The following is a 26,246-nucleotide window of genomic DNA, read 5'->3' as shown; positions in this document are numbered from 1 at the left end:
TCAAATCCCCCCTTCAGAAAGCAGAAATCAGAGCCCAGGGAGCATAGGAAGAGCTCTCCTGCACAGTCTCAAAGATCTGCTCAAATTTCGGAGCCATCTCCTAAAGTTAAAAAAGTGCCTGATCCAACAGTCAAGTCTCTAAATCTCCTTGGATCTCAAGTCCCTGCTTTTCTCCAGAAACATTGTCTCCTAGGCTGAGATCTTCCTTTTTACAGGAGACTCCTAGGAAATTGTCTCATCCTCCCTCCACCTCTTCCTCAATCAAGTCCTCCCAAAGACCTTCTGAAGAAGATGTTGATAGGATGATGAAATTCCTTAGGGCACAGATCCAGATGGGGTTTTACTGGCTCTGGCTCCCATCAGATCTGTAAGCCTTCAACAACCTTCACACATGATTGTGACACCTTCTCCAATCCGACTTGTAGTTTCAGACCCATTGGATCTGAGAGCACTGAGAATCAATGTGTTGGATCTGAAGATACCACCTTCTTCAACTCTATTTTCTTGATCTGTTCAGCGCCAATACCCACTGAAAAGGATGAGTCTCTGAGCCAAAGTGTCGGTGCTGGATCCGGGGGGGGTGACTTAGACTACGAGGTTTTAAGAGCCATTGCTTCCCCTTGAAAGACCCACACTGTAAAAGTAGCCACTCCAAACAGGTCAACACTAAGGGACTCTGGCACACAAGTTTGCAGATGATACAAAAAGGGCCTTACAGAAACAGATGTGGTGCCAGAGCCATGGGCTCAAGCTCAAAAAGAAATGGGTGGCAGTACACTAAACACACAAAGTGTGATAAGAGACTTAGGGACACAGGACAGTGGTCTCACCTTCGATAACCACATACACACAACAGTCAGGAAAGGGCTTCATCACAAAGGGCTTTTCATCCAGGTCATTGTCCCACTGTACTCATCCCTCATATTACCATTTATAGAATACACATTCCCATTATACCTCTCCTCAAAACATCGAAAGGCCTCAGAAATACCCTCACTAAAAGAAGACAGGCCTAAAGCAGATGCCCCCCCCTGACCGCCTTAAAAAAAAAATAGCTAGCTACTCTCTACATACTCTACTCATACTCAGAGCTTATCTCTTTACAACAAGGTACACTTAAAGAAATCCCAATCCCTCAGAGCTACACGCCAGGGATCTAAACCTGTCATCACAAATAAACAAAATGCTGAGAGGGATAGTAGGTTGACCCAGAGACTCCCAGACTCTGGAATAGATTTGCCCACATGTCAAGCAGCAGAGTGCTTTTGGATCTCTTCAAGAGGAACCTTTTGACGGGAGGGAGAAAAGGGAAATTCACCCCAGGACATTCACAGTTGCCCTGCTAGACAGGGGGGTCCAGGAAAGTAAATATGGAAGAAAGAAATAGGGAATTGTTATGGCTAGGCTTGTATAGTCCCTAGGGCTGATAGCCTAGTACCAACCTATGAACCTATGAGCCTTGGCACTCGACAGCTCTGGTCCATCTCCCTTTTCAGAGAGGAGATATGGGGAGGTGGAGAATCAGCTGAGCCAAGAGCTTCGGCTCTAGTGAGGTTGGTTTCTATGTCTCCTGGTGATTTTACCTTTGAGGTAGAGGAAAGGGTTTTGTCCCGTTCCAGAGCTTCTTTGACTCTCACCTCCTTGGATCTTAACCCTCTTCTTCCATCGGATTTGAGTTCTAAGCCTCGTCACCCTACTCCACAGTGAGTAAGCACACAGTAAGAGCTTTCAGGCAGGTTCTATTCAAGAACATCCCGTTGCTTTTGATACCTCTTCGGAGCATGCCAGTGAAGAGGTTCCTCAGAAGAAATTGTGCAAAAAGAGGCACGGAGTTTCCTCTCAGGAATCTTTGATTGAAGACACAGATTTTGTTGAGGGGGAAGAGTCCCCAAGGTCACCACCAGAGGATGTCTCCTTTGGAGACATTTTAGATATCTTGTATTAAAAAGGTGGTTGGTCCTTCCAAAGCCCTTCCCAAGAGGAGTCTGTGTTCGTAGAAGCCTTCCGGTCTGGGCCATGTACGTCTTGGGCTACCCTCTCCCTTTTGATGACCCTTATAGACCTTGTCTCCCACCTGGTTGGAAGGAACCAGAGACTGTAGAGCCTATCCCTTGTCGACCAGACAAGATCCTTGGAGTCCCTAAAGACAGACAGTTGTGGAGTAAGGGAATTCCATGCCATGGTTGTTGCAGCAGTCACCAAAAAGGAACGAGCCGAACAGATCTCCACGGCCCATCCTTCTAATAGCCTAAGGCATTGGACAGATATGGAAAGCGCATTTTTGCTTCAGTGACTTTTTCCCAGCAGTCGCTTAACTACCTGGCACACTTTACTAGGTTACAGAGGGACTTAATAAAGGAGCTCCCTAATTGGTAGAGTAGAGAAATCTTATTCCTCCCAACTGGCCACCCTACAGTCTATGTGGAATGGATCCATGAGGTTTATTTCTCATACAGCTGAAGGTTCCTTGCGCACTGCTGGTTCAGGTTTGGCTGTTAGGAGACATGTCTGAATGAGATTGTGTGATTTTTGTGAGGCCCTTTAAATCCTCGTTCATCAATGCTTCTTTTGATGAATCTTCCCTGTTTGGGCCCACAGTTAAAGACACACTTTCCCACCTTGAGCAAGATGGGAAGACCTTGTCTGCTGCTGGAATCCATTTCTTGACCCCAACAGAGATCTTTTTCCAGGAATCAACTCGGAGATGAGGAAATGTGGTTTTGAAACCTTTTTAAGATTCACATGAGGGGGGTACCCAGAGGGAGAGGGGGAAATAATAGAAGAAGCCATTCCCATGGCAGAGGGTGCCCACAGAACCAAGGGTCCCGAGTCTCTTTCTCAGACAGGCCTTTTCTGCACTCCTGAAAGGTTACCTGACTACTGTTCTGTGGAGGCAGTTGGTTTTTGCTTCTCCTTGCACCTAAATGTCTGGATAGCCATCACAAGAGATTCTTGGGTGCAAAGGATCATATTTAATGGATATTTCATTCCCATTTCACAAAGCCCTTCACAAACGAAGCATCTCATTGATGTTCCACCCAATCAAAGGGAGTTAGCTCTAGAAATTCAAAAGCTGCTAGGAAAAAAAAAATTATGCAAGATGTCCCACCAGACCAGTCAGGATTTAGAATTTACTCTAGGTTCTTTATAGTGCCAAAGATGACAGGAGACCTGAAATCTCTTCTGGATCTCAGTCATATAAATCAATTTGTGAAGAACTCCAAGGTCCAGATGGTCATGCTTTAGTCCATTCTGCCTCTCCTACAGAAGGACAACTGGATGTGCTCTGTACATCTTCAAAATGCATAATATCACATCAAAATAAAAAAGTGCTATTGAAGATATCTGCACTTTTAGATGGGCGCCACTGATTGCCAGTTCAGAGCCCTGCCCTTTGGTCTCACCACAACCCCCAGTGTGTCCACCAAATGCATGGCAGTAGTGGCAGCTCATCTCAGACTTCACGGGTTCAGTGTGTTTCCTTATTTAGAAGACTGGCTCCTTTCCACAACAACCAAGCATCTCCTAGAGAAGGCCAGGGTTTGTTTACTCCAGTTGTGTCCATTCCTAGGGATCACAGTCAACCTTTCCAAGTCCCATCTCCAGCCAGCTCAAGTCTTGGAGTTTATCGGATATTGCCTGAACACTGTCAGTCACTTCGCATTTCTACCCCAAGTCAGAGTTCATACCCTAAGATTGCATGTCAGACAGATTCTAGAGCATCCCTATCCTCCAGCAAGATTGGTTCTTCAAGCCGTAGATATGATGGCTGCAGTAATCACTGTATTATGTACAGCTAGCTTTGACATGAGAATTCTTCAACAGACCCTGGCAGTACAATGGTCGATGCTTCGGCATCCCTTGAAACATCCTATAAAAAATTTTCAAGCCTGCAAAGACTCCTTACTTTGGTAGATGCAATCCAATGAAGTTTGTCAGGGATGTCCTTTTATCTTTCCTCCCCCAAAAGCCATGTTGACCATGGATGCTTCCCAATTGGGGTGGGGGGGGCATTTCTTGGGACAGACTGCTTAAGGCACGTGGTCGTCAGAAGAGACCAATTTTTGCATATCAGTGTTTTAGAGATGAGAGTGGTCCTATTAGCATTGCAGGCCTTTCAGAACTCTCTCCCTCTAGGAGCTAGTGCTATCAAGACAGACAATATGTCAGTGGTTTGGTGCATCAACAAACAGGGGGGAGCCAGATCTTATCTCCTTTGCCAAAAAGCAGTGAGAGTCTGGCAGTGAGCAATCTCTTCCAACCATTTTCTTGTAGCAATGTACATACTGGGGAAATCTAACAATGTTAAGTTGTCTATCTCACCTTCATTCTTGCTGGATGGTCTGAGCCACTCACGGCCTGACGGCGCCACCTAAAAGCTCGAGTTGGTTCCATCTCGCTTGTCGCCTACAGCTTCGGGTTGGTGCTTCTACCGGGGTTCCTGGAGTTTTTTTTTTTTTCTTCTATTAAATTTCTCTTTTTCCTTTTTTTTTCTTCTTAAAATTAGTAAGTATGTATAGGAAACCTTATCCCCCTAATCTCTTTCTTTTTCCTGTTTAAAATTTTAAAAATTTTCTTCCTGTTCCTTAGGCCTTCTTCTCTCTTCCTAGCTTGTGTGTGTTACTATTATTTTACTTATTTTGTTTAGTACTTTTATTTAGTATCTTTACTAAATTGTTTATTCTGACAGGGGACACTTCAGGTTGAGTGTGTGTTTGTGTTCACCATATCGGCTCGCTGCCGAGGCGGCTCCCAGTCCAGTTTTTGTGGCTTCGAGCCTCGGCTGAGCCGAGGGGGTTCGAGGAGTAAATTGAAACACCGATAGCCGGCTCCGACAAGATCTTAGGAGAAAGTCACCTTCTCTTGGCTCCGTGGAGGAAGGGACCCTGGGCTGCCTGACAGGGTGCTTTCTCTGGATCATGCGGTGTGAGTCATGTTAAGCCTGGGCTCTCACCAGTCTGGCGGCCAGCCTCTCTATGCTGCTCAGGGTAAGTGTCGACCACTCTCTCATCCCCGCACGACCGCAGAGAGCCTCAGGAGCCCCTTTGGGGATGTCATCTTCCGGCGAGGCCTCTCTGGGCAGAAGCAGCCTTGCTTTTGCTACTCCCAAAAACAGCAGTGCAGAGAATACTTCACTCTATTCCCTTTACCAGGCCAACCCAGCAGGGACGCAGCATAGTTTGGCCGACCCCTCTCTGTGTCATTTCCTCCTTCCCTGATCTCTCCTGATATAAGTAGTACTGCAAGCTATCATCAGAAGGCCTCATTGATCCTCATTGCGCTCTCTGGCCTCCTTAAGTGTGGTTCCCTACTTTCTTCTTCTTTTGGAGGAGCTGACCTTGGACCCTTGTGGAAGATCTGACCCTTCCATCATCGGGTCAGTCAGCTTCCTCCCTCCCTCTCCCTCTCTCTGCTTGGTTCCTCCTCTTCCAACAGTAGCCAGGCTTCCTCAATTATCTCACTTTGTTAGAGATATTTTTTCACATCCCCACAAATTCCCGGAAATCTTTAGCTTTCGAGTAGTTATTTGGAGTAAGTGCACATAAGGAAGGAGGAGGCACACATAATCCTTTTCACCGCACTCCATCCAACTAGTCATTGACCTTGATTTTTCTGTCTCTCTCATTCCATCATTCCATCTACTCTTAAGGCTCAATTTCAATGTATTTCTTATTTCTAAGGCCCTATAATGTAATCTGCTTTTCACCCAAGATTTTTTCTAATCAGACCTCAAACTCTTTTTCTCCTCTCTCCCGATCCTAAATTCCCTTTCCTTCTTCTTGAATCTTTTTCTCTTTTTCTTGCCTTTTTTTCTCCTGCTTCTTTAAATTCTTTAAAGCTATTGTCATGGAAAACTCTTTCACATCAACTCAGAGAATCAGCTAGAAGCACAGCTATCACTCAGTTCAGAAGTCGCCGCTCTCATGTGTCACTTTCCATTATGCGTTCTAAACTAACTTGAACCTCCTTGCTAAAGGTTTCATGGTTTCAACTAAAACGTCCCCTTTTGCCTAACCCCTTTTCTTTTTTTTTTCTAAACCAAGTCCTTGGCCTCCGAACACAGAAAACACTACTCAAATAGGGTCAAACTAATTAAAAATCACCTGGGGACAGGTGAAACTATTGAGAATGCTCTCAGGTCAGGGTAAATTTATTCAAAAGAAGAACTCCCAGTTTTCAAAGGTGTCTCCTATCTGAGGAAAGCAATTATCCATTACAGTTTCAATGTTATCTATATCCAGATGGCTAAAATCCCTAATCTAACTAACCTTCCACCCAGACACCAAGAGCTTCCCCTAGCCTTCTTAAAGACCATCCTCCTGGAGCTTTGGTTTGAGTGTGGGCTACCCAAGACACCCTTCTTTCATATTATTTCTACTTTTTATTTGGGCTTATAAGTTGGATTTCAGCTTCAGGCATAGAGCTAATTTTTAGCTCCTAGGCATAGGCAGCAAAAAATGAAGGCGAGATACAACACATATAGATATAAGTTCTTTACCATAACGCTCCATGTTAGTTGTCTTCTCTTTTCTCTTCTTCCCTTTCACCCTCCTTCCCCTGGCCTGGACAGAGAGGAGACTTGAGAGGATTTCTCTCTTTCCACTTCTTCTTCTTCTACCTTATTTATGCATATTGGCCGGTCGGGAGCGAGGCTCGAACCCCATCCAGCAAGAAAAGGAAGAAAGAGAAGACACAATACACTAACATGGAACGTTATGGTAAGAACATAACTTCTATTTTTAGCTGATGAGCTCAGCAGGACCATCCTGATGCCACAAGAGTGGTCTCTCAGTCATGCAGTGATGGAAGTTATTTTTCATCAGTGGGGTCAACCTTGCTGTGACCTTTTTGCCTGTCTCTTCAACAAGTGCAGCAGGTTCTTTGCGCTAATTCTCCCTCAAGGGGAGTCACCAAGAGATGCTCTAGTCCATGCGTGGCCCTCTGGTCTCCCATATGCTTCTCCTATCCTCCCTTTAATACCCAAATTTCTAAAACAAAATACAAGGGTTACAGAGCAAAGTAATCCCCATTGCCCCCTTCTGGCCTCAGCAAGTGTGGTTCCCATTCCTGTGGTCTCATCTCTTGTGTCCACCTTGGATACACTAAACCTTAGTCTAGATCTACTATCACATTCATCGGGGATGATTCATCTGGACATTCAAGGCCTCAGATTGACCACATGGTTTCTCCAATTCCAGTGATGGCTAGACAGTCCAGACTTTCCTTTCCAGTTCACCAGATCTTACTTTCATCCCATAAACCTTCTACAAGAAAAATTTATAACAGTAAATGGAAGAGATTTTACTATTGGGCAGAACAGAGAAAGATGGATCCTTTTACTACTCCAGTTCCTGTTGTTAGATTTTCTTGCTTCAGACTTTTAAGGTGGTGCTAGTTTCTCCACCTTACAATTTCAACTTGCAGCTATCTCAAATCACCACATAGGACATAATTCTAAAATATGTAAGGCATTCCTTAAGGGTACCCTTCTGCTCAGACCTCCGATAGAGGATCCTACTCCACCTTGGGATCTTAATGCACTATTACAAACATTAATTCACTCCCCTTTTGAACCTTCGGCTAAGTCAGATCTAAAATTCTTCTCTTGGAAAACAATTTTTCTTGTTGCTATTACATCTGCAAGGTGAGTTTCTGAACTCCAAGCACTCTCTTCAAAACCACCTTATTTGATTTTTCTCAAAGATAGAGTGACTTTATGTACAAATCTTTCTATTTTGCCAACAAGTTGTGTCTGATTCAAATGTAAATCAAGTAATCAGTTTGCCAGTCTTCTTTCCAAAATTTGACAGTAAGGGAGAATACATTCTTCATCTTTTAGATGTAAATAGACAACTTTGTTTTACCTCCACAGAACAAAAGACTTCAGGAAAACTGATCAACTATTTGTTTCTTTTGCCAGAAACAGATTGGGTAAACCAGTATCCAGAGTTGCTTTAGTCAAATGGATAATATATTGTATTTTCTGCGTCTTTTATCTGAGGGGATTGTCCTTACCCAAGCCTGCAAGAGCTCATTCATCTAGATCCATGGCTGCATCATCTGCTTTTTGGGCAAGGGCTTCAATTTATGATATTTTTGCTACAGCCACTTGGTCCATTTCTCATACTTTTATTGCTCATTACAAGTTGGATATTATCTCCAGATCATATCTGTATTTGGTTCTGTGCTTCTCCGGAACATCCTTGAGGGCCACCCAAGATTATCGTAGCTGGGGGACTCTGTCCCATTCATTGAGGAATGGATGAAAATAACATCATCAGACACTAACGTTGTGTACTCAACATAACTACGCATCTGTGTTGTCCATTTTCATTCTTCCTCAACTTCCCCCTCTCCTTCCCCCTATCTTTATCATTTGGGAGTGACCTGACGAGGTGCACTGGAACCATTGTTTCCAATTTGAGCCCCTATTCTGTACCTTCACTGTTTCTTATTATTACTTTGATTACTTATGCCCTAAGGCATACTTAGCAGCTGCAAACGCATTGTTGCCTTCACAGCAAGAGGTTCTCCGGTTCAATTCTCGGCTGAAGCGCCTTCTGTGCGGAGTCTGCACGCCCTCCCTGCAGTCGAGTGAGTTTTTAAAGACAAGCAGTAGGTGCTTGTGAGCGTGTGTCTTCTGTGAAGTTTGGGCAGCGGGCTGGCAACTCAACACAGTAAAAACTCCACTGCCAATCAGTCTATGGACCAGTGATCCGCTGTGGTGACCTCTAACTGGAGAAGCCGAAAGAAATTGCTTTTTTCCTGTGTAAAACTGTGACCTTTGGTTGCACAATAAAAAGCTTCTAATTTTACCATTAGAGTATATTTTTAATATGAAGAGCTGGTTAACTTGTAGTCTTTGCAGTAAACTATTGTCCTCTTACTGATGAGATTTATTCATAATGCATCTGAGAGCTTTCTGTAGATCTTCATTAACTGACAGTTGACCATTGGTATATATGCTACCACTTTGAGATTTGTTAGGTGGTGAGTCTTTGTAGGGCTAAAGTCATCGCATTATGTTCCAGATTTTGCAGTTCCTTAGCTGCTCATATATTTTTATTTTATTATGACTGGAGTTTGAAGATTAATCTTTGAAGCACAGAAGTATGATTTGGATGCGATTCTAAATAAAATGACACTTAGATGAATGATAGTTGAGAGTCGTTAAATTTTATTTTACCATTTAAGAACATTACTTTGACCAAATGTGTTGCTGACGTTTCATGAGAGGATAACTGTACATGTTTTGGTCATGTCACTACAGAGTTTTTATAGAATTGTACATGTTTTGGTCTCTTCACTGCTAAGCTTTTATAATGTTCTGTATCTTGAACTTTCTGTGGTTAACTTATCTAAAGTGGATACAGATTGCATCAACAGTGTGTGTTTTGAGAATTGCCAGTTGGTCTGTATTTACTCTATGTAGTGTACATTGTACTGCTTTGTCAGTTTGTTGGATGGTCACCTATGGTGAAGTATCCAATATTTGTTGGTCCATTTCATATGCATACCTTAAATATCTGCTTTGGCATTGCTTTCCTGCCTCATGAGCTCCTCTCATCTTATGATGATTGCCTAGGAGCTGATCTTTTTACTGTGTGGCACCAACCTTCTGAAGAACTACCTCAGTCATAGCTGAGGCTTTAAAGTCCCAACTTAAAAAAAATTCAGTGTTTCTGCAGGGAAATGGTCTGTACCAGTTTTTGGACTGTTTTTGTAGTGATGACCAGAATTTTGTGTACCATTTTTGAGTATAACTGGTTATGTTCATCTACCTTTATACATTTCCTTTATGTTTTAAGCATTATTACATTGTGATATATTTGATGAAAACATCATTGTGATTCAGTTTTACGTTTTTTATGTGTAAGTTGCTTACTGACTGTGAGAGTTTGGTTCACAATTCTTCATGTTTGCATAGAGACAGTAGCATGTTTGTTACATTACGCAAGTCAGAGTCCTACCTGCACATTATTATTCTTTCACTTCTCCTTTGTTGGCAATAAAACCAATGGCATAACTGCTGTCACACATCTATGCCTCTTTCTCTATGAGGCAGCCAGCAGTGAAATTTCCCCTTAAGCCATGGTATTGCCCTGCATGTGTCTTCAGTGTTCCAAGAGGTAGACTTGTAATGAGGTAGTGTGAGAGCTAATCACCTGCTTCCAATGGTAGTGTTACCCCCAATAGCCTTTCCTTTCCCCTTAGAATACAGGAACTTGTGCCCATCCCCATTATTTGTCACAAATTGTAGGCAGATTGCTCATTCCAGAACACACAACCCTAACCCTGCCCCTGTGGGAGAGGTGAGCAGACTGTTCCTCTTCACTGCTGTCAAACAGTAGCCACCTCCTTCAACATATTTATTTTTGTATGAAACTAGGCCATTTGAGTTGTAACCAGGACTTCATCTTCGTCTGCAGCAGATAGCCAGCTTATTTGATCTCCGTCTGCTCAAGACACTGTAGATTCTTTGCCACTAGAGTCAGTTAGATTATTGTATGAACTTACTAAACCATGTGTTTAAATATTGTGCTTCTGTAGGTAGTTGCGTATTATTGTTAGTAGCAGTATTATTATTTATATTATTCCTTGAATGTTGGCTGCTTGTTCTACAAGACTTCCATGCCATCCAGTGCCCTTCCCCAAACACCTTAAGTGTAATTGCTGATACACTTGCTCTCTTGATTCTGTTGGTGCTACACAGACTTTCCTGCAGTGAGTAGAGCTCACCATTTATTTCCTCTTGCTTAACAGTCCTAGACATATGTGGTTATCTGCATGACTCATAATTATTTAATGGCGTACATTTTGCTAGGCAGTCTCCATTCTCTCTTTGCAAGAAATCTGGATGTGATGCGATACATCTGTGTATCTTGTCTGCAGACTGTCCACTCTGCTCCCCTTCTTCCATATGATATAATCAGCTCACTTCATTCCTTTTCCCAACAGAAGAGGAATACCCTATCATAGAATGCTCAGTCTCACCTTATTGTAATCCAGGCTCCTTCCTGAATGCACTTAATATGTAATTCATGTGGAGCTTAAGGTTATGATTGGTCCATTTCTGTCATGTGGTACAAAGACATTTTTATAAAGGTGATTTTTTCTACTTTTTTGCATATCTGAAGAAGCCTTTTTTTCTGAGAAAGCATTAATGTTTGTTTTTACTTTTAATAAAAGGATTTGAAGTTATACTGTGTTCTGTGTCTGACATTGATTGATATAATTCATATGGATGTCTTGCCTCTGCAGTACCAGGCTTGCTGTTTGACATTTTTGTAAACAAGGTCACACTCACATTTGATTTCATGTTTGTTTAGCAAATTGTTTAATGGCTTTATTGGTGATACCTTTTTGTAACAGGAAAAAAAGAGTTTACATTATATACATCAGTGATAGTGAATCTCTGCTTCCATCTTTCACCTCCAGATTAATAACCCTTTTAGGTGGTTCAGCATTGTTACTTGCTAGCTACTGTGACTTTGCAGTGCATGTTTAAATTGACATCTCCATTTTACTTATTACAGAGTGGTTGGTGGATTTGAAGCTCTGACTGCAATGGAAAACGTGGATGCAGATCCGAAAACAGATCGGCCAAAGGTACCTTGGAATAGATATTAGTTTACTACAGAGTAGTAGCATCTTCTGTTTCGGCCAGTGAAGGTTTTGTATTCTGCACATTGTAACACAATTTCCTGGAATGCATGAATGTGCCAATTATTGCACTACATTGTTTGTTATACACTTCTGGGTTTTTTTTTTTTTTCTAATGCATTAGTTCAGTAACCAGAGGCTTTTTTCTACTCCTAGGAGGAAATTCGTGTTTTGAAGACTACAGTGTTTGTTGATCCGTATGAGGAGGCAGATGCTAAGGTGAGTGTGCAGTACACGGAGTAGCAATTACTGTGAAGTAATTCAAGAATTGCAGTTACCCAGACTTATTATTATGCATTTCTGAATTCTGAGATTCTCTCTAAAATCAATGAAGATATGTTTTTTCAAGCTGGCTTGATCGTTGTCCTGTCTTACTCATGTCCCCTAATGTGCTTGCTACATACCCAAGTGCTCTAGAATATTGTTCCAGTAAGACACCACTCTGGCTTTATTGGAGGTATGCTGTGAATGTACCATACTGCCACTTCAGTTTAGGAAGAAACATGACCATAACAGTTTTGAGCAAGTTTATTTTTAATAATTGATCATTTTGATTTGATTCAAAGGGAGGAAAAAGGAGCATCTCATTTTTTGGATGTATTCACTTTCAACTAATCTGATAAGTGCTTTTATTGTAGGCTTAAAATTCTTTAACACTGTTTTTTTTTTCCTTCTAATTTTCCCGGCTGCCAACTAGGAAACCTCTCTGTAGATGCTGCAAGGCTTGATTTAATCTTTAGTAGAGCCCCAGTAACGCAGTTGATTTTCAGCAGAACCCTGAAACGTTATTGGGAGAGAGTTTTTTCTTCAACTGAGTGCTTCTGCTTTATATAGGATAAGTGCATATTTTCTGTTACTGGTATGCATATTATGCCTTGCTATGTCTGTTCCAATGTATGAGTAAAATCTGAATATCTTTAACATCTCTGAGCTGCATAATACTCTTAAGTACACACACCCTTGTATTCCAGAGCATTTACTGAAAAAAAAATAGTTATCATACTCCAAACAAATATAAATGTCTTTTGAGCGGTAAATGCTATTAAAATAGTACAAACAGAAATGCTGTCAGTAGCATGGCTTCTTTACAGTGACAGTGGTAAGTGCATTCAAAGTCTTCACATTAGTGATGTAATATGTATTATGTTAACAGGCGATTACTAAGCTTATGACCACCAGCACTTTTATAAGCCTAGCTGCGCAAGCCAACCCAATTTTGTCCCCAAGTACCTTGAGCATCTGTTTGGAGGCATATGTTGGTAAGGAGGTAGCTAAGGGTTAATTGGGGATTATTTTACTTACTGTCTACCTCTGGCCATCCCAGACATGGGCACCAGACCAAGGGTGAATTTGTGATTCCCCAGTCAGTGGTTAAGGTTTTAGAGTTTAACAGGGTCAAGGATGATCTGTGCCTGACATGGATAGAGAGCTTATTGCATAGGATTGGAATCCTTTAAGATGCATGTCGGTCTCTCCAGGATGTTCCATTTATATTGCAAACAAAGTTCAAATCCTTGCATCTAGCATTTGTGGTGCCGATTGTGGATATGCAAGAGATCCTTCAGAGCTGGATCCATGGATGACTTGTATACCATTATTTCAAAAGCAACAGCTTTGTTATCTGACCTCACCAGTAAAGACATAAGTCATGGGTGGGTTAGGGGATGCAATGCTGTCCCAAGTTGGTGAGTCTAGGTCCAGTATATTCAATCCTGTGGTTGGACTGCACACTATCTGGTCCAGCGTGTTTGTGTTAATAAAGTCCAGGAAACGTTGTGCCTGTAAGTTTGAGGCAGTGTACATTTCCCAGTCTATAGAGGGGTAGTTAAAGTCACCCATGAATAGGGTATTTGGTTGGATGGTGAGCCCCTCTAATAGGTCTAAGTACATGTTCTGAGATTCTTAAGGCATAGATGGTGACTTTTACCTAGCTAGGATATGGAAAGGAGCCTTGTCTGTGGTAATTTGCACATAGATGAACTCCAGGGCATCATTCTGTTTAACCAACCTGGAGGTATATTTTTTCTAACATAGATCAAGACACCTCCATCTTTAGTCCCTCTCTGTGCTGCTGTTCTAAATATTTGGAAGGCACTGTGGCATTGCACTGCTGGAGTATTTTCTGTGGCTTTAAACCAAGTCTCTGTAATGGCACAGATGTCTACATTCTCCAGTGTGAGGAGAGCTTGTAAAACATGAAATTTCTTGTTTAGGTACTGGTCATTGAGCAGTAGCACCTCAAAATTGTTTTGATTTTTTTTTGTTTTGTTTGTTTGCTATGTAGGTAGTTTTGTCATTTTGCCAATGCCTATAAAAGGCTCTAAGAGGGTGGATAAAGTTTTAGCCATTATCCAGAAGCCCAGGGGAGACAAGTCTAGATCATCCTTGGCAAAGTGGGGGGGGGGGGTCTGTTAACCTTGTCCTCCAGTGCTAACAGATACTGGATCCCGCCTGCTAGCAGATACTGGATCCCACCTGGAATGACACCAAAAGCTAAGACCATTATTAAAATCAGTCCTTTTTTGTTCATGCTGTCCTTGGTGAAGGTAAAATGCTGCTCACTGCATGGCACATACCTGTCTGTGATGCATATTCAGAGAGACATCCATTATGTCTCTTTTCATACACTTCAGTGAGGTATGTCTCAGGTTATTTACACCCACATGGAGTATGATAGAATCATATTTGCACCTGTGGTGCTGCGCACCTCGAGTTTATGATACTGCGTATCCTGGCTGCAGATAGGCAACTAACCGTTATCTTCTCCTGTGAGATGGGCATCTGTGGGCTCTACAGTATAAACGCCTATGACAAGAGTATTAGGTAAAATGCTTGCTTGCTTTATGAGCTTTGTTTTTGGGTGACCATTGAGTGCAGGCTTATGTTGCAGTTTGGTATTGCTTTTGGTGTGTGCTTTGGTGATTGCTGAGGATAGGTGGTGTAATTTTTACAGCTTAAAAAGTCTTTGAGGTTTGAGAAGGTTTCTTTTAAGTGCCACAGCATAATAAGGTCTGTGTGTGGTATGTAGGGTGTGTGCACTCTTGACAGCCTTGTTTGTAAGCAAGATTTCTGCCCCCAAGGAAGTGGTATGCATATCCCTCACATACTGAATTAGTTTCTTTAAGGATTTAATGGATGTTCATCGTGCATACAGCTGCAGTCATAACAGATGGGTTAGCCTGCCGTCAGGCGGGTCCTCGGTCGGCCGAATTCCAAAGTCTAGGTCCGGCGTCAGTTGTCGCTTCTTCCCTGACGTCAGTGCAGCAGGGGGTATAAAAGAACCAGCTGACGCCATTTTCTTCAGTCTTTCTTGCCGTGCGGTGCCCGAGGCAGAAGCAGTTCGCAAGTGCCGGTCGGCCAGCTCCTGAGATTTATGAAAAATAATTCAGCCGAAGTCTTCTTGAAAGCTAAGTACCCCGTTGGGGAAACTTTTCTTGCCTCAGGCCGATGTCAGACAAAGTTAATAATTGCATTTCATGTGGGAAGCAAATACGCATAAGGATTTCCATTCCTTCTGCATTCATTGCTTAGGCCCAGACCACAACGTCTTGGCCTGTCGTTTTTGTGCTAGATTCAACAAACGCACTATTAAGCGTCGGGCGGAGTTCGCCCAACACTATTTTGGTAAAAAGTTTAATTGCATTATGTCGTCGGGTACTCCTACTCCAGTTTTGAGTAAAAGACGCAAAGATAAGGACCGACATACGAGGTCCGCGACTTCTACCGACACCACGCTAAAGCTGGTTACAGGTGCTCTGGTTCTCAGCGAGGTGACTACGCAGCCCCTGAGTACGGATGACACTTCTTTAGCAGTGTCTTCTGTGCCCGAGGTCGCAGGCTCCTCTGCCCCCACTCCGACTACAGATACCGACGCCACTGTTGGCGGGGAAACTCAGAGTTTAGACAGGCCTGCCACCTCTCAAGGTGTCTTCAGGTCTTCCTCTTTTTCCATTAAGGCTTTCACAAAATCTAAAGCTGCCATGAAAACTAAAAGACAAGCTCCACAGAGCCCCCCTCAAGGCCCCATGCCTAAAAAACAGATGCTCAAAATGGCTGAGGATTTGATTACTCTTATCAGGGGTTCTCAACCCCCCTCGGACAAAAGGCCCAGATTGGAGGAAGACTACCCTTCCTCAGACCAAGGCTCTGTTACCTCAGAACATTCTGAGGAACAGGAATACTCATATTCCCCTTTTGAAGATTCTGAGGAGTCCATTCCCTCGGTCCCCCCCCCCCCCGAGAAGGGAAACCTTACATACTTTGGGAGAACACTTTCACTGGGAAGGTCAAGATTACTCAGATTCCAAGAAAAGGCTCAGGGATTTTCTCTTGCTTCCTCAGCACAGGCCTCTGGCTATCCCTCCTGTCTTGGATATATTAGATGATGTGTATACAGAAGCCAGCCTCAACCCAGATTCTTTACCTCCAGCTCCTGTTAAACCTGACAGATATTACCGGGTTCCTGATTCACACCAATTCCTATACAAAAGCCATGCTGCTGACCCAGAAACTATTTCACAGGGTCCCAAGGGAATTAAGGCCTCTACTGCCAAAAACCCATTACCTTCAGAGAGAGATTCCAGAGCTTTAGAAAGGTGGGGGAAAAAGGTATACACCTCGGCCACTTTAACCATGAGGGCATTAAACTGTCAGTTCCATATGTTAAAGTATCAACAGTTTTTGTTATCTCAGTTGAAAAGCAAAATGACACAACCTGAACAACCAGATGTAAAGGAGTTGCAGGATTTGTTGCATAGTGCAGAGCAAGTGGGTAAACATACCTTGCAATGTGGTTTTGATGCTTTAGAGGCCTCATGTAGAGCTGCTGTTACAGGGTCTGTCATACGTTGACATGCTTGGCTCAAAAACCTTACCAGATCATGTCAAAGCTAAATTACTAGATGCACCTCTTCAAAAAGATGTATTGTTTGGTGTTAAAGCTGAGGAGGTACTAAAGAAAATGGAGGAAAAGGCAAGATCAATGCAAACAGTGAAAGATTTCCTACAGGTACAACCTCCATGTTTCAGCAGAAACTGGCCTTCAAAAAATTGGTCCTTTCCAGCCACGGACAGACCTCAAAGAGGTAGATACAGGCACCCGAGGGGTAGAGGCCAATCTCAAGGATCATTTAGAGCCAGACAATGGCAAGCACCTCCACCAAGAGGTGGAGAAGATAGATCACAGTCATTCAGAAAGCAGACACAATGACTTCCCCTCTGCATGCCAAGCAAAGCTTTAATGGCAGCACCTTTAGGCGGAAAACTGGCTTTATTTTTAAAAAATTGGCATATTGTCACAAAAGACAAATAGATTTTGGACATTATAGACAGAGGCTACAGATTCCACTTTCACACCCTTCCAAAAATGAGAGGCATGCCAAACCTGCCACAAAATCAAAGGGCAGAGGCACAAAAACAAATTTCAGTTCTCATGGACATGAAAGCTATTCAAGAGGTACCTGCACAAGAACAGGGTCAAGGTTTTTATTCCAGACTATTCCTGGTACCAAGGAAGGACAAAGATTGGAGACCTATTCTGGACCTATCCATCCTAAACACATATTTACTGCCAAAATTCAAGATGCTCACATTACAGCAGCTTCTTCCCATGCTGGGCAAGGAGTCTTGGCTGGTAACATTGGACCTCAAGGAGGCATACTTGCATGTCCCTATCAGACAAGATTGCAGAAGATACCTCAGATTTCTTGCAGGTTCAACCCATTATCAATTCTCTGCATTGCCCTTTGGCTTATCTACTGCACCCAGAGTGTTCACGAAATGCCTGGCATCAGTAATTGCCTTCTGCAGACTTCAAGGGATACAAATATACCCATATCTGGACGACTGCCTGATCCAAGCGGACAGCAAGCACATACTTCTAAAACACCTGGCATTTGTAATAAAGTTGTTGAACTTTCTGGGATACACAGTCAACAAAAGAAATCAAAACTAATACCCTCTCAAACAATTGAAACAGATTGAATACAAACACCCAGATGGCCTACCTCACTCCAGAGAAGCAAGGGCAACTATCTCAATACTTTAGAAAAATGGCAACCTTCACCAGGCTGACTGCAAGGAAAATCCTGCAGGCTCTGGGATTCATGGCATCTTGCATCCTGCTGATCCCATGTGCAAAGCTGCATATGAGGAAACTTCAGTGGTACCTAAAAAACTTATGGTCTCAACACAGCCACAGTTTGGAAACAATTATACCACTCATTCCATGTCTTCAAAAGGAATTTCTGTGGTGGGCTCAAGCATGCCAAAGAAACACAGGTCTCCCCTTCTGCATGCCTCAGGCAAATCAAATCATCACAACAGATGCCTCGGACTACGCCTGGAGGGCACACATGTCAGATCAGTGCATTCAGGGAAAATGGTCCCAAAAGGAAAAGCACCTACACATCAATCAAAAGGAAATGCTAGCAGTACAAAATGCTATTATGGCCTTCAAAGACCTACTGCATCCAGGCCAGCTATTGATAAGGACAGACAACACCACAGTGATCTGGTACATAAACAAACAGGGAGGAATTCATTCATACCCCCTGTGCAGACTAGCCATGTCCCTTTGGAACACTGCTCTGGAATTGCAAATCCAACTTCAAGCACAATTCCTGCCAGGGAAGGAAAACACGCTGGCAGACAACCTAAGCGGAAATATGACAGATCCTCATGAATGGAAGTTGCATCCTCAAGTTTTCGCAAAGATAATTCAGGCATGGGGATGGCCAGACATAGATCTCTTTGCTACCCACAAAAATTACCAACTGAAAAAATTTTGCTCAAGGACCTATCATCCACAGGTCTGGAAAGTGGACGCACTTTCCTTCAATTGGACAACATTGACAGTCTATGCCTTTCCACCTCTTCCTCTGCTGCCCAAAGTTGTATTAAAAGCCAGAGCAGTGAGGCCAAAGATGATTCTCATTGCTCCAGACTGGCCAAGACAACACTGGTATCCACTCCTGAAGAGCCTGACGCATTCCCCACCATGGACCCTGCCTCTATTGCCTCTTCTATTGACCCATCTCAGTTTCAAAACTCTTCACAGTCAACTGAAAAGCCTCAATCTAGCCGCATGGAGGATTCCCTGATTTCCCAACAGACTCTCCTCTCCCAGGAGGTGCAGGATATCATCTTGGAGGCCAGAAGACCTTCTACTAGAAAAGCCTACTCCGCCAAATGGAAACGGTTTTGTGCCTGGAATCAGAAAAAGGGCCAGAATCCTTGGGTACTAAATTTACCACAAATATTACAGTACCTAGCTGAGATGTTAAACAGTGGACTTTCCTTCTCCTCCATCAAGATCCATGCTTCAGCCATTTCTGCACAATACAACACTGATCCTTCTTTATTCTCTCATCCTCTCTTAAGACAGTTCCTCAGAGGGGCTAAGAATATAAAACCCCCAAGGAAGCCACAAATACCTGCTTGGGACCTCAACTTCATTTTAGAAAAACTGACCCTGCCTCCATTTGAGCCAGCTGCTTCAACAGAACTGCAATATTTGTCATGAAAAACAGCCTTTCTTCTGACTATCACCTCAACACACAGGGTTTCGGAACTACAAGCCCTCATGGCTGTGCAACCTTTCATCATTTTCCATCAGGACAGAGTTTCCTTACGAACCAACCCTTCCTTTATGCCAAAGGTAGTATCCAGTGTAGCCTTGAATCAGACTATCCACTTACCTACCTTTTATCCTAACCCACAAAACAAAGGGGAAAGACTACTACATTCCTTGGACATTCACAGACAACTTCGTTATTATTTGGACAGAACAAAGCCATTCAGAAAATCAGAGCAACTCTTTGTGTCCTATGCTACAGGTGCTCAAGGAAAGGCTATTTCCAAACAGACAATCTCAAAATGGATAGCCCACTGCATACGCTTTTGTTACTCATTTCATGGAAAAACTGTACCTACAAGCATCAGATCTCACTCCACAAGGGCCACAGCTACCTCTGCAGCTTTCCTCAGGGGGGTTCCTACCAAGGATATTTTGGAAGCAGCTACTTGGAGTTCTGTGCACACTTTCTCCAAACACTATCACCTTCCACTATACTCTAAATCTAGAGCGGGTTTTGCCACAGCAGTCTTGCAGTGCATCCTTGCTCCTCCTAGTTCCACTTAGTGCCTGCCACCCCTTTTTAGCTTTGGGATTCTACCCATCTGTTATGACTGCAGCTGTATGCACGATGAACATAGTACAGTTTTGTACCTACCATAAATGTAGATGTTCGAGTGCTAATACAGCTGCAGTCCAGGTTTCCCTCCTTCCATCCCCACTTGGGACAGGCCTTATGACAAACACCTCCTCATACAACCTGATTGGGGTATTCCTTTATGGTGTATTTGCTGGCACACTACTGTTTTTTGATTATATTGCATTGCATTATTACATTAGTTTATGTTTTGCCTTCCTTCTGGGGGCACCTGACATCTGGGGCAAGAAAAACTGAAGAAAATGGCATCGGCTGTTTTTTTTATACCCCTGCCGCACTGACGTCAGGGAAGAAGTGACGACAACTGATGCCAGACCTAGACTTTGGAATTCGGCCGACCGAGTACCCGCCTGACGGCGGGATAACCCATCTGTTATGACTGCAGCTGTATTCGCACTCGAACATCTACATTTATGGTAGGTACAAAACTGTACTTTGAGTACATGAGACAATTGTAATTGCTACATTGTCTCAGAATAGCTATGTCTACCATACTGGCCAAAGAGACATTAGGAAATTGCATATCCATCTGTCTGGGACATGCATTATGGTGAGTTATTATGGTTTAGGGACTGTTTTTTTTTTCAGGGGTCTCCTGGGTGGTGCCTAGGGTTAAGGCAAGATGTTAGATAGTGTTATAATATGATCTTAGTGCTGTGTGAAGTACTAATTAGCTGATCTAAACTTAACTCCGTATAATGCTTCACTGTGCTACAGATAAAGTCCTAAATACTTGCTTTATGAAGAAATTTTACTGTCTTAGCATTTGCTACTACACAGGGCACTACTGACTGCTGCTGTACGGTGTGCAGCATCACATAAATGCGTTTAATTTATAGCAGATAGAAAAAAGCTGAAAAGTAACTTCTGTGCCCTTTGACCAGTAAACAACTACTCTATGAGTTCCCTGGAGTAATTCCCAAGTCAGAGCGATCAGACAGACAAAGGATGATTTTATTTATTTTTTTAATCAAAAAAGTTAAATAAATGCCGTTAAAATGTAATCAAAGAGTAGCATTCAGTGTATACAACAAGTGCAAATGCAAAAAAATCAAGAAAATATGCTCATCTTAGCCTGGATAGCTCTGGATACAATAGAAAGACTTGTCATCTAAGATTCCATCTGATCCCATGTATTAGTTTTGGTCTTGGAAATATTAATGCACATATGCAGATCATTTTTCTAAGCTATTTTGCTCAAGCGCCTGCCTGCCGTGAAATCTTCTCACCACATTTGCTTCTCTTCTACACAAGTCTTGCACACAGCCAAGACAAATGCTTCCAAAGATTCCATTATTGCTTTATTCTCTTGCTGGCATCCCAGCCATGAGAACCATTTGAATGGTATAATCTTACCCTCCTGGATTGGAGGATGGAGGGGTAAGTGATGTGTGTCAACAAAGGGGGTCCACAGTGCCCTCCCCTTGCTAGTGTGCATTTCAGCACACTTGCTTTGAAGGCTTCCATCTATTGGTCACTAAAAACTGCCTCCAGGATACCATCTGCATCACCGCCTCTTCTGTGAGGGGTAGTGGAAGTGTGTGTAGCCGGCTCCACCCTGTCTCCCCACCTGGATGGGCACACCCATCCTCCTTGCTATAACACTGTTAAGCACCCAAAGATGCTAGTCAAACTATGACAATCCCAGCAATAAGCAGGGCTTTGTCCATCTATGCCACAGAAGCTGGCATAGAATACATGTACAAATATTGCACGTCTTCATAATTACTTGCAAACATTTAGCAATATCTCTGGTACTGTGTATTATACATGAGCATTCACATTTTTTGTCTTCCACCATGTCATTTTATACTATTCTTCTCAGTGACATGCAACTCTCTGTTACTAAAATACGAATGTGAAAATGAATAACAGGGGACAAACTGTGATTAATATCTCCATTGCAGGACTTCGTAGAGTGACAAGTTTTAATGTAATTCTGTTACTCACACTTAGCAGTTTCTTGTGCTGGCTGTTGTTAATTAGTAAGTCAGTCAAAGAAGCAAGCCCCAGAAAATGTCCGGATGTCACAAGGAGTTATGGGTGTTCAAGTGAAGTGTACAAGAAAGCACTATAGTTGTGAATGAATTAAGGCCAGTCATTGTTAGGTTTCAGGAACCAGTGAAACATTGACACTGGTACCTGTACCCCTTCAAGAACGAGTGATCAGTTGTCTGTCCTCTTCCCAGCTTTCCCATTGAGTGTTCATCAGCCTTGTTTTTGGGCCTGAGCTTCTGTTTAGCCATAGACTCAGATACCAGTGCTATAGTCTAGCAGTTGTCAGCTTTTCTCAGTGCTTAGAATCGTGTTTGATATTGTTACAGGAAGTCTGTAACTGAGCCTAGTTTTACCTGAAGTGAGTTTTGGTAGAACCAGTAATTAACTTTGTAAGTTATCATGCAGTGAGGTTAAGGCTTTTGGACACTAGAAGAGTGCAAATGTGATTCCATTTCACAGTAATAGGAGCAAGATGCAGACCGAAATTGTAACCTGAGCTCCATTATAGGAAAGGTCACTTTGTGTGAGGTATTAACTGGACATTTTCTAGATTTGTTAAGCATCTGTTAGGGTTTGTTTGTTCTAATTTTTGTTTCCCACCCTCTCTCCCTATTGGTATCTCATTCTTATACTTGGTGGCTTTGCAGTTGCCCACCCCTTTTGTAAATTTCATCTGAGACACTCCTCCCAGTTTAGTGTCATTACCTCATTCTACCTAATACAGGGAGAACATTTGAGAAGGCCAACCCAATTAGTTTCTTAACCGTGAATTATCTTCTGCTCCTCCTTTCTCCCTTTCCACTTTACAAAAAAAAATTCTAAGCTTGTTTCCTACCTTTCCTGTAAGTAGTCTAGTCCAGATAGAGATTTGCTGTATCCAGGGCTGTTTGTACGTTTCTGAGCCCCCAAGCCTTTGTGTTTGAGGGAAGCCTTCCAGCTTATCAGTGGGGAGTGGTAAGCACTAGGTAGCTTATACTTCATGCATCGCCGCTTAGCTAAGGTTAAACTATTCTCTGTGCCATAAAGTCTGCTGTTCGAATTTTTCCTTAGAACTAGCCAGTGTTTTTTAGTTTTAGCAATCAAATCTGTTTCTTTGAGCTCAGCACTTGTTCAGAACTCGTTGTAAGCACTAAATAAGCTACAAATTACTACAGCACTCAACTTTCCTCACTTGTCTAGAGGAAAACAGTTTTTAGTACTTCATAAATATGCACCTATTCATACATGTCTAAGGGTCAGGTCCCGGTGTTTTCTCCTGTCTACCTGATGAATCTGGGCATCTTGGGGCAATATAGCAATTGCCTCATGTACACAGACAACCCTTTCCTCCTATCACCCAACACTACAACCTGTAAGGGATATAGCCAAACTGGAAGCAAAGCTCTCTTCACCCAAGACTGGACTAGACAGTCAAGAGGAGAAGTTAAACACTTGCACCACACCACACTCATCACATAATCCCTCAAAACCTACACCACCAAAACACACACATAGAAACACAAAACACACACCTACATTTACGGAGGCTTTCAATAAAAATCTGCCCAAGCAACAGGGACCTGCAAAGCAGAAACGCAAGTGACCTCCACCCCCCCAACACAACCCAAATGACACATAGCCCACAAACTCAGTGTGCCACTCAACCACAGCCCATGAGGCATAACAACATACCTGACACTCTAGTCATAGGTGACTCTATAGTCAGGCACACTGATGTTCCACTCACCAGGCTAAACAAGGAAAAAGTTACTGTCAGCTGCCTGTTGGGTGCCAGGATCCGCCACATAACGCATGCACTCAGGTCACTCCAAAACAAGTGCAAATATGACTCTGTCATTGTCCGTGTTGGTGTGAATGACCTGAGACGTACCTCCCTGGACTACATGAAAAGAGACATGGAGGAGCTGTTCTATCTTGTAGCCCAGGCAGGTATGACCCTAGCCCTGAGAAGCATCCTGCCATCACCCAGAATGATACCACAGTTACAAGGACAAAATGATTGACTTCAACAATTGGCTAAGCTTCTGGTGTCATTCTAAGGGGATCCAGTATCTTTCTGCCTGGGATGACATGATCGACAGACCACGATGCTTTGCCAGAGATGGCCTGCACCTGTCGCCCTTGGGATTCCAGATACTGGCTAAGGCTCTTGCTACCCCTATAGTGCCTTTTTTAAGCAAGGTTCAAATGACAAATTCACCACTATAGCAGGTACAAGCAAGCAAAATCTGAGGGTAATGCTACTCAGTGCTAGAAGTCTAAACCTCAAAAAGGAACTCACTCGAGGCACTCTTTAAAATGGAGAACATCGACATCTGTGCAGTGACAGAGACCTGGTTCAAGGTTCCAGAGACCACCCCTGCACTGCCAGGCTATAATTCATACCACACCTTTCTGCCACCTAACCTGGACCGAAACACTAAAGGTGGAGGTGTGTCCGTATTCATTAAGGATATTTATACCCCCAGGCTAGTTGCTCAGCATAATGCATCCAAGATTATCCAAGTGCAACTAACTCTGGGCAAGACCGCAGTCCAAACTGTATCTTGCTACAGATCCCCCACCATGTCCCAGGATTCCCACTCCTCATTTCTTGATACACTGGAAAATATTAGGGTACAACCTAACACCCTAATAATGGGTGATTTCAACTACCCCACCATTAACTCGGGAAACTACTCATGTACCAACCCTTTTTCTCAACATTTTCTGGAATTTATAAATTCCAACGCCTTGGATCAACTTATCCTAGACTTGGTCATTACCAACATGGGCAACCAGTGTTCCACACCAGAGGTCAATTCCTTTTTGGTTAGATCCGACCACAAGCTAATCACCCTAGACATCCACATCCCACCCCACATTAGGGAGACCACCGTAAAAAATTTCTCCAAAGCCAACTTCATTTTTCTTAAGACAGAAGTGGCAAACTTCACGACACCCATGCAGACAGACAATAGAGGTACGACTGCTGAATCCTACACAAATGCACTTTATAAGCACTTACATGAGTGGATGGATCATGCAATCCCTAACAGAACCAAGATGCTATCCTCCAAAAAAAGGAAGCCAATCTGGTGGTCCCCTGCCATAAACAAACTCTACAACAGAAGAAAGAAACTGTTGCAAAAATGAGTAAAATCCCATGATTGGAGGAACTCCCTGGTCAGCCACAGTAAGAAGCTGAGATCCCTCATAAAATCCTCCAAAGCTAGTTGCGAAAACAAAATTGTCACTGATTCTATGTCAAGAATTTCAATGGCAACACTCAGATCTGCTCTGAGTTACAGCAGAATGGCACTAAGTATACAGAACCAACTGATATTGCCAACATCCAGGCAGATAGGTTCATTGCTAACTTTACCCCCTCTCACCCTGTAAAGGGCCCATCTCTATACCTGAAGACTGCAAAGTTCCTGTAATCACGGCTGCACAGGTAAAAACTGCACTCTCCAAAGCCAAGAACACAGCATCCATGGGACCTGACAACTTCCCAGGCTATGTTCTACATGAACTGCAGAAATAACTAGCACCCCACATAAGCACCATGTTCATTCATAGCCTCATCTCAGGCTTTGTGCCCACTGAATGGCGCACAGCGACGGTTATCCCACTCCACAAAGGGGGAGCCACCATGGATCCTGGGAACTGCTGCCCCATTAGTCTGATGAGGCTGGTCTGCAAGGCTATGGAACATATCATCATGGAACGTATAAACAATGACATTGGTAATCTCCAAACTCTGGACCCCACCCAGTTCGGGTTTGTAAAAGGCAGATCATGTCTCCTAAACCTGATAGACTTCTTTGAAGCGGTCACCAAAGCTGTAGATGAGGGTAAGGTAGTTCACACAACCTATCTAGATATCACCAAGATTTTCGACACCATCCCCCCACTCTGGAATTATAGATAAACTCACTAAACTAGGTATAAATCCCTATGTCACAAGATGGGGTTGCCAACTGGCTCTCTGACAGAACCCACACTGTGAAAGTAGCAGACTCCAAATCCGACTTCAGACCAGTGACAAGTGGAGTACTACAGGTTTCAGTCCTGGGTCCTCTCCTGTTTGGTATCTACTTCTCTGAAGTACAGGCTAACACAAAAGGTCTTTGGCTAATGAAGTTCACAGATGACTGTAAACAAGAGCCTTAATCGAAACTCCTAACGACGTGGACATCCTGCAAAAGGGCCTCACTGAGACAGATGCCTGGTGTCAAAGCCATGGCCTCAAGCTCAATGCCAAAAAGTGCATTGTCATCCCTTTTGGTAAAAACTCTGTACCCATGAACTACCACATAGGCGGAAGTCTACTTAACACCAAAAGTGTGATGAGACCTTGGGACACAGGTG

The 26,246-nt window shown here is 43.1% G+C and overlaps 1 protein-coding gene across 1 annotated transcript in view; it reads left to right on the top strand.

Annotated features, from left to right (window-relative positions):
- The window catches only part of PPIL2 (peptidylprolyl isomerase like 2), a gene marked incomplete in the record, with an annotated part of 2,081,325 nt that overhangs the window by 1,924,384 nt on the left and 130,695 nt on the right, over positions 1–26,246 (top strand). The window contains 2 exon segments of the mRNA XM_044068775.1: positions 11,538–11,610; positions 11,821–11,883. Coding sequence (XP_043924710.1) covers positions 11,538–11,610; positions 11,821–11,883 — 136 coding nt within the window.

This window comes from Protopterus annectens, chromosome 4.part0, assembly GCF_019279795.1.
Source record: "Protopterus annectens isolate FY-2018-M chromosome 4.part0, PAN1.0, whole genome shotgun sequence".
Taxonomy (NCBI): Eukaryota; Metazoa; Chordata; order Ceratodontiformes; family Protopteridae; genus Protopterus; species Protopterus annectens.
This window is presented reverse-complemented; position numbering and strand designations above follow the sequence as displayed.